The sequence below is a fragment of the Protobothrops mucrosquamatus genome, unplaced genomic scaffold (genome assembly GCF_001527695.2).
Source record: "Protobothrops mucrosquamatus isolate PMUCROS unplaced genomic scaffold, P.Mucros_1.0 scaffold8697, whole genome shotgun sequence".
Lineage (NCBI taxonomy): Eukaryota > Metazoa > Chordata > Lepidosauria > Squamata > Viperidae > Protobothrops > Protobothrops mucrosquamatus.
This window is the reverse complement of record NW_015394491.1, coordinates 2,545-12,019: the sequence shown is the minus strand read 5'-3', so window position 1 is coordinate 12,019 and position 9,475 is coordinate 2,545. Positions and strand designations below refer to the sequence as shown.

The 9,475-nt window shown below is 34.2% G+C and overlaps 1 protein-coding gene across 1 annotated transcript; it reads left to right on the top strand.

Annotated features, from left to right (window-relative positions):
• Positions 1-6: 6 nt before the first annotated feature.
• LOC107300833 (histone deacetylase 2-like) lies at positions 7-6,110 on the top strand. Its single transcript, XM_015830121.1, has 6 exons — positions 7-56; positions 2,355-2,463; positions 3,073-3,203; positions 3,926-4,081; positions 4,895-4,952; positions 5,724-6,110. The coding sequence occupies exons 2-6, from the start codon at positions 2,423-2,425 to the stop codon at positions 5,752-5,754; spliced, it is 417 nt and encodes a 138-aa protein (XP_015685607.1). The 5' UTR covers positions 7-56; positions 2,355-2,422; the 3' UTR covers positions 5,755-6,110.
• Positions 6,111-9,475: the final 3,365 nt, after the last annotated feature.

Here is a 9,475-nt window from a genome sequence, read left to right as displayed (position 1 = left end):
TGCTCGATGTTGGACTTATGAGACTGCTGTTGCCTTAGACTGCGAAATTCCTAATGGTAAATATTATACTAAAAAGTGCAGATTGCCTAATCTAAATTATAATTACTATAAGTCACTTAGACTTTTCTCTGTCTTAACAAAATCCTGATTTCAGCAAGAATTTTGTACATTTCTGTATACAAACATTGTGATTTTAAGTCGCACCACCCAAAAGCCCTACAGTTCTAATTTCCTGCAAAAATTTTCAGGCCCTATTCTAGCCCTGCTTCTCCCTCTGTGTTTTGGTTTCTTGGTTACGTATTTGATTCTTGCTACACTCAACATTTTCATTTTACTTCGTGCTGTCCAGAAAGGACTGGCAAAGTACCCTTCAAAGTTACCCTTTCCCTAGCTTTCTATGTTCATCTCTTCCCTTGAGTCCTTCATGAAAGTAACATACACTATTGCTGTAGAATCCAAACATCATTTCTGTAGCTAGTTATTACCTTCCAGGATCTTGTTCTCTTCTTGGGCTATGACCCTCAATTGGAAATACTGACAAAAATAATATTTACACTCCCAGTTCCTTTATCTTCTAACTGAAGGCTTTGTAATCTCCAAAGTTTCTTTCAAGATCTCTTTTGTCCATACCATTAATTCCCATATGCATTAAAAGGATGGTGGGTTTGGATAATGTTGGTAATGTTTTGTAGAGGGCAGTGGGAATGACCTTGAAGGATAAGAGGGAGAGCTGCTATCAAGGCAAGGGCCAGATAAGAGGGGCTTGTGCCTGGGCCAAAAAACCATCTCAAACAAGCCCTTTCCTAATTTGCACATAGATAAAGTGAGGGAATTCATACTTGCAAGGTTCTGTTACTATAGTTGTTACAATAAAAGTAGTCCTGATCTTTGTGATATTAACGTTTCAGCCTGGTCTGTCTTGTTGGGCTGACATATCTCTCTCTCTCTCTCATATTATGGAAAAAGCAGTGCTTCACCTGTATCTTGCTTATTCTTCCATCTCTTCCAACTCCTGTTAATCTCTATTTGTTGTCTGTTTGCTCTCAGTGATCTCACTCTCTGGAAACATGCTTACATTTTCAGTGTAATATTTATACTGTACACTAAAATATACAGTGCAACTGTAACTTGTAATTGTTACAATTATAGGTTAAGGATATTTTTTAATGTAAGTGGGGGATGTTCTATCTTAAAGTAATATGTATTTATAATATGTTCCCAAACAAAATGTCAATATGTTTATTTCCCCCCTTTGAATCCAGTGGATTTTGCAGTGCTTAAAAGGCAACCTTAGTATTTTGATATGTTTGTGTGAGCATATTATCATAAGACTTATATCATCCTATTACAATGTACTCCTTTGTTGACTAAGAGAGACATTTTTTGGGGGTAACTATTACTTCCCTACTGAAGTTTCTACTTGTGGCTGAATAATTATTAAAAAGTAGAAGTTCAACTGATGCTTCTTGAATGCAGCAGTTGATAAAAAATACTTATTAAAAATAATATTAAAAATAAATAAAACACATAAAACCCTATATGTAATTATGTTTGTAAGTTGTTTAACTTTAGACAGTGATTTAAATAAACTGTTTAGTCCTTCCAATCAGTATATGGAAATGTCCATCCAGTTTTCTTGAAAACATTTTCAGATGTGGTTGATCAGTGCCTTCTTTCTCGGGGAATGACTGACTTGGTCACCTGGCTGAGTTCCATGCCTCAGTCAGAATTAACACTGCTATCCTCCCAGCTTTTCACTCCAGCACTTTTAACCGCTACATAAAAATTATTATGTGTGGTACTATGTATAAAACACTTATTTCAAATTTTTGAAGTAAATATTTTAATTGAATTATTTAAACAGTCTTTTCAGGCGTGTACAATACAGATTCATTCTTTCAAGCTTTAGTAGTTCAAATGAGACGTATATTTGGAAGCACCTCTTTTGAAGAACTTTTATATCGTACCTTATATTATACTTGCACAGCTTTAAATGAATACATATACTTCGTGTTTAAATCCATACATTACAAAATTCTAGGTGTCAAACATTGAAACAAAAACATGACTGAAGAAAATCACTTCCTGTGACAATACAGACCCTATTTTTTATCTTTATTTTATAGAATATAAGTATTCTGCATGTACATAACGTAACAGTATTGGAATCAAACCGTAATTTTGAACCATAATATCTTTTACTTCTATTTCTCCTAGAATAAATCATTGTATTTATTGTTTTGATAACTGAAAAAAATTATAATAATATTTTCAAATAGACTAGTATGATCTGTAAGACTGCTAATGGAATTCAGCAATAAAAATAAAGTTATATCTTAATTTTGTTTTCACAGAATTGCCATATAATGATTACTTTGAGTACTTTGGACCAGATTTCAAACTGCATATAAGCCCATCAAACATGACAAATCAGAACACTCCAGAATATATGGAAAAGATTAAGTAAGTATTAATGTCCTATTTTTAATAAAGATAACAATGCTGTAAAAATTTGTAAATATTTTATTAAATGATCAGTAATAATAGAAGACAAAGAATGGGTTTGCTAATTACATCTGGGGTCTTAAATAGTATAGATTAGAAAATGAAAATTGACAGTTTATCCATTTAGTAATTCAGAAGAAATTTCACTTTTCCTATTTTAAACTACCTATATTAAAATCATTTTTGCTTAAAAAATAAACTCTGTGGTAAGTCTCAGAAACCATTTGTATCATTAACGTTCGTAGCTTGCATATTATTTTGAAAACTGGAATTTCATGTTATCACTATGAAGTTACAGTAATTTTTAGTAAGTTTACATTGAACATTGAGAATAGGGTAATTGTTCAAAGCTTGTATTAAAATTGTGTGAACACTAATGCAGGTATGTTTGTGATTACAGAAGACCCATTTGTTAAATTGGTCGTGGTTTTTTTTTTTGTGAATTTCTGTTGGCCATAGTCCTATTGCCATATAACTTACAAGTAGTTTCTTGTAACCAGGAAGTTAATATTGTTGATACTTAAGACAGAGACAAAGTTGTTTCATAGTAAACTGTTTTCTTTGCAGGCAGCGTTTATTTGAGAACTTGCGCATGCTGCCCCATGCTCCTGGTGTACAGATGCAAGCTATTCCAGAAGATGCTGTGCATGAAGACAGTGGTGATGAAGATGGTGAAGATCCAGACAAACGTATTTCTAGTAAGTAAATTTTATATGTAAACTAAGCAAGTTGCCTTAAATGTTGGCCGTGAATTTTTGGATTTTGCTTCCAGTTTTTGAGGAGAAAATAATTAAACCACAATCCTTATTATCCTAGTACAGTTGCTTTTTTGAAAAAAAAAGTCACCTTGCTTTTTTGTAATTGCTTGTGAATGGATATAAATAAATAATTGCTTTTTTTTAATGCGATGTCACAGCTTGGTTTAAATGTGTTCCCATAATTTTGTTTCTTTTTACAGCCATTTGTTCCATAGTTACCCAAAATCAGTGTTTGGTAGCACCTTTTTTAAGATCAGTAAATTTTATTAAAAGACATAAGCTTTATGAGTTGCAGCTTATATCATCAGATGCATGGAGTGGCTTAACTGATATAAAATTTAAATAGGGATGGAGGGTGATTATGCAAATGAGGTTTCATGGGGGAACAGATTACAAGTACCTTATCAATTAATAATAGTAATGTATTAAACATTCATTCAGTTTGTTCAAACCTTCTGAGATAGCCTGAACATAAAAACTATAACAGCACAACTGATTACAAGACAACTGAATTTATCCACATCAGTCGGTATCAGGTTATCATGCCTTTTTGTTGTTGTTAAATACTTTTGTCATTGCTGAACAGCCTTTATGTCATCAGGTAACATGTTGAAGAGATATCTTGGAATAATCTCTTTTTAAAATTTCCATATTAATTCTAGTTCGGGCTTCTGATAAGAGGATAGCCTGTGATGAAGAATTTTCTGATTCTGAAGATGAAGGAGAAGGTGGACGCAGAAATGTTACGGATCATAAGAAAGGAGCAAAGAAGGCACGCTTAGAAGAAGACAAAAAAGAGGCAGAAGACAAAAAAGCAGGTAAGTCAATGCCAAGTTACACACTTTCTGTTAAGCTAACCATACCAAATTGACTTGTAAGCAAAATTCTGTAATCTTTTTGGCATATAATTATAGCCCCTTTCAAATGTTCAACTGAATAAATAAAAGCTAGACAATTGGACTAGGCATAGAGCCACATTATCCGTTCTCTTAAACTACTACACATTCAGAAAGAGATATAAATAGTTATGTTCGTATTTGCAAGAATAAGAATATGATCTTAGATCCTGTTTTACCTGCTTCCTGGAAAGTTGCCTCATGTGCAAAGCTGTGCAAAATTAAAATGAATACAAAATAGCTATCCTTCAGGCCCCCAGTCAAAACAACAACAAAAAAAACCCCATGGGGTTACAGAACTTAATTCTCTCTTCCCTCTGAAACCCCGCCCCCCCCACCCCCATTGTTCATCTGATTGAATGAAGAAAACTTTTTATGATAATATCCAGCTACGCTCACACATTTGATGACTTCAACCAAAGTAACTGCAGTGCCGTCTTCCTGGGTCAAGAGGAGGGATGCAAAAGTGCATAAGTTTTGCTTAGGTCACAAAAATTTTGTAATACTGTAAATAGCGCATATTAAGGTGAACTGCCATATTTTCTAGATTATCCCCAATGCATATAAATTGATTGTGAAATTGATAGCTAATATCAGAGGTGCAGTTTCATTTTTTTATGTGAGCTGTAATCCTATATTTATTTACCTGGGAGTTCTGTTAAGCTGAATGAAGATTATTTCTTCATCACATAACTGTTTATACTGTTGATGCAGATTGCTGCTTTTTATTTCTAGATATTAAAGAAGAAGACAAATCTAAAGATAACAGTAGTGAGAAAGTAGATACCAAAGGGTAAGTATATTCCATCTGAAAAGTCTATATCCGCTTTTAAAATGTTATTGAAATGTTAATCATCTACTTGCTACCCCTTAAAAAAGACAATAACTCTGTATTGGTAACAATTGCATTTGTTTATAGTGTATGCTTGAATGGGTGTGGCCAGTCCATTCCCATTAGGAGGCAATTTCCAGAATTTTCTGAAGGTGAAATAGATGCCAAGTTTAAAGCACCCACTTTGGCCCATAAAAGTTCTCCAAAATCAAAAAATGAGCCCAGCTTTCAGCCCAAACTATTTGTAGGGCTCTAGAAAGCACAAAAAGGAGGTTTATAGCCTGAATTCAGATTCTGGACTGCACTTTTTGCATAATGTGAACACAATATTAACATGTGACCTATGTCATGTGTCTGATTAACGAAACACTTAAAAGGACTTTCAGGCATATTTTCTCCTAAAAGCATTTATTAAGGTTACAGAGACGTCAGTACAGCATGGTGGAAATGCTTAGGTCTGGCTTCTCTTCCGTTACGCATATACATTCTAAGCATTTCCCCCCCCCCCTTATTTTGGGGTCATGGTTCACATCTTCCAATCAACTTGGAAGATGTGATTTACTTCCGGTTTCTTTTTCCCAGGGCTATCCTTATTCTCCTCCCTTTTTCCCTGTTGCCTGGTTTAACTATAAAAATACCAGACAGTTCTGCATATTGTCAAAGCAAGAATATACAGTATTTGCAGCGTTGACATCCTACACTAATAACTGTCTTTTCTTTCTGCCCCCCCAGCACAAAATCAGAACAGCTAAGCAATCCTTGAACACAAAGCCTTACAGTATGTCAATCAAAGGACCCAATACTATAATGAAAAAAAAAATACTAAGAGAAGTTTTTCGTACTGGAAGAGACATTTTATTTTCATTTAGTAGAATTTGGCATGGAGCATATTTATTTTCAAACAACTGTGTTTTGATTTTTGGCAACTTGTATTGTGAATTCCCCAATTATGATACAAAATTTGTTCCTTCCACCAGGCTTTATGTAATACTATTTAAAATGGATGTGAGTTAAGATGTAGTTAAACGTCTAAACTGATCTATTAAAATTTCCCTTTTCCCGGATTGATTTTATCCCCTTTTTGTAATTATATCTTTATTAAAAAACAAACAAACTGTACTTGGCTGATTTGTCTATTATTACCTAGTATATACAAATGTATATATCACACTACTGTTATGAAAAAACCTGGTTAACTTTGAAATTGAGTTGAGTTTGGTGAAAAATATTTTGGTTATGCTCCGGCTTTAAAATAATTGCCATTGGATAAGATTGTGCACTTAGGTCCAAAAATATATGAATACACAGTAATTCATGGAACTCTTTTTATCTATTTTCTGGTAGGAACGTGGGAAAGGTTTTTTGTTGTTGTTTTCTATTTCCCCAAATCGATGCAGTCTTTGCTTATGTGGAAGCATACACCATACAACTGCAGACCAATATCTTTCTGCTGACAATCTTGTATGTGTGGGGGGGAAGTGGCAGATCAGGTGAGCATTCCAGATATAACAACATCTAAATATGGCTTATGCCATGGTCCTTTTACAAACCAGAAGTAGCATCTTTATTCATAGAATTGTTTGAGGCATAATTGAAATAATTGGCATTTTATTTCTGCACAAAAACAATAGTTGATAAAATCACAATGAAATCCATTGTTCTGGTTCCTCTTCCAAATCCAGCAAAATGTGAGCTAAAACAGTTACTTTAGCAATTTGTTTAACTGTAAAGTTATTTGTTTGTTTGTTTGTTTGTTTGTTTGTTTGTTTGTTCATTTAAAAATGATTTCAGTAAGGAGAAGAGAAAATATAACGAATCCTCATTTTAACACATCACTGGGAGAATAGATAGTTATTTCCGAATGTCTGTTATATTCAGAAATACATCATTCACACATTATAGAGCATTTGCTTCCTGACCCCAGCTACATCATCTTTGCAATACACATTTTGATGTCACACATGCCATTGAATTAATTTAAAATTAAGATAAATGTAATTGCCTCATCCAGACTATTTCAGATGCAACAGACGCCCTTGTTTGGGGGAAACCCAGGTGGAACTTCAGTTTGTTGCATCTGAAATCCACTAAATGGATTAAATCATTAAATCAAGGCTTCATTGTGTTGCCAAAAGAAAAGAAATGGCTACATAAAGATGATGTAGAGAAGTATTTATTTGAACTCATGTGTCATCCAGAGCAATTTTTGGAGACCCTTTTGATTATAGAGGCACTGTTATGAGTCTCTGTGAGACACAGGAATAATATAATTTGCCTCAAAAACAGTTTTCATTGCCTTGATAGCTTTTTACAGCACTTCCAATAGGTTGAATTTCTGTTTATTGCTGTCATTCATATCTAAAGCCAATCTATCCTAATAGCTTGGAAATTCTCAAAATCCAGTTTCCAACAAGTTTGGATGGCAAGTCCAAATATATTCCTTGCCTTTTGGCCAGCGATTTACATATAGCAAATGTTGACTTATATGGATTCACAATTTACTATTAATTTTTGTAACCAATCATTTTCTAGCAACCAGCCTTCAAAATCTAACCAGACTATTCCAACAACATGTAAATCAATGCAGATGCCAATTGCATCAGCAATAAGAATTAAAAAAATGGGATTATCTATCTTCCTTTGGCCAACTTCAGTCTTTTCATGACAGCTTCTTCCTGAAGACAGGCACTTGTGGTTAACCATATTAATACACAATTTGTACAGGATTTCACAGACAGATGTCAAGTATTTTTATATATTTTTAAAATATAATGAATACTGAAGCATTTTCTATAACTTGCATGGTAAGAGTTTTATATTTAAACAGATCCAAAGACTAATGTAGTTGTTGATGTTGTTAAGTATCCCTCTAATATTTTGTAATATTTAAATTTGTGTTTATAGGAAATTCTTTGCATCAGTCTGCCCAACCTCATTGGCACATGCTCGAGCACAGATGGTACAAAAATATACAGTGGCCAATATTAACATTTGGCTGTTCACCATCTTCAGGAGTTTTTGGCTACAGTATTGATATTCTGGGTTGTAAATAATGCATTAACACTGAGAATATATCCTGTGGATGCCAAGAACAGGACATCCGAGTTGGCAACGGGCAGACTGAAATGAGTATCATCGAATAGCTTTCATTGATGTTCAATGCCAATATTTTCTTCCTGATTAAATTGCCAGGACTAGCACACAAATAAGCTACGCTGCAGGCAAATGTTCATTTATCTTGTCAGCTTTGACCAAGTAGCATCAAATTCCAAGCAAACAAGCAATTTTATCTGCAAAGAAACTTGCAAAAGTGTCATAGTATTTATCACCATAATGTAAAAAGATGTTGAGACTCTAGAAATTAGAATGCAGAGAAGAGCAACAAAGATGATTAGGGGACTGGAGGCTAAAACATATAAAGAATGATTGCTGGAATTGGGTATGCCCCTAGTTTAACGAAAAGAAGGACTAGGGGTGACATGATAGCAGTGTTCCAATATCTAAATGGTTGCCACAAAGAAGAGGGAGTCAACCTATACTCCAAGCACCTGAGGGCAGGACAAGAAGCAATGGATGAAACTAATCAAGGAGAGAAGCAACCTAGAACTAAGGAGAAATTTCCTGACAGAACAATCAGTGGAACAACTTGCGTCCAGAAGTTGTGGGTACTGGAATTTTTAAGAAGAGACTGGAATGGTATAGGGTTTCCTGCCTGAGCAGTGGGGTTGGACTAGAATACCTCCAAGCTCCCTTCCAACTCTTAATCTGTTATTCTGTAAGTATAGAGATAGCTTTGAAATATATATCAATAGCAATTAGGTAAACACAGCTTAGCCGTGAATGGAAGCAGTAAGTGAGAAGGAAAATGTCCTGCCTTGATTCTGAGAGTGTCGGGTTTCAGTTAAGTGTAGAGAAATAGATGTTTCACTATCATTATCACCATGTCAGATATGATTATACAATTTTGTTCCGTTGCATTTTGGCTTTGTTTTTTGCTACCATTGCTCTAGGTATCTTTTAATTATCACTTTCTACAACTTCTCAGAAAAACCAGCAACTCCCCAAGATCTGAGGTCCCAGAGAGGCCATTTGGGGATAATCTTGTCTAACATTCTAATTACCTTTAGAATTTAGTACCATGTTCAAATTCACTCTCCTCTAAATTCCAGAGATCAACCAATGTGTTTAATTCAAAATAATATAACATTTATCTTTACAGAAGCTATACAGATATAATTTGTGGACTCATCTTTTGATCCTTTATATTTATTTATACAAGGTAAACATATATAATCAGTGGTGGGATTCAGCCGGTTTGCACCACTTCGGCAGAACCGGTAGCTAATTTTTTGTTGCCCAGGCCCAGAACTGACTTCCGGAAGCGGCATCCACACAGAGAATCAGTTGTTCACATATTTGAATCCCACCATTGTATATAATGATATTTATACAAGAAAATAATAATATAATTGTTTTTTTAAAAA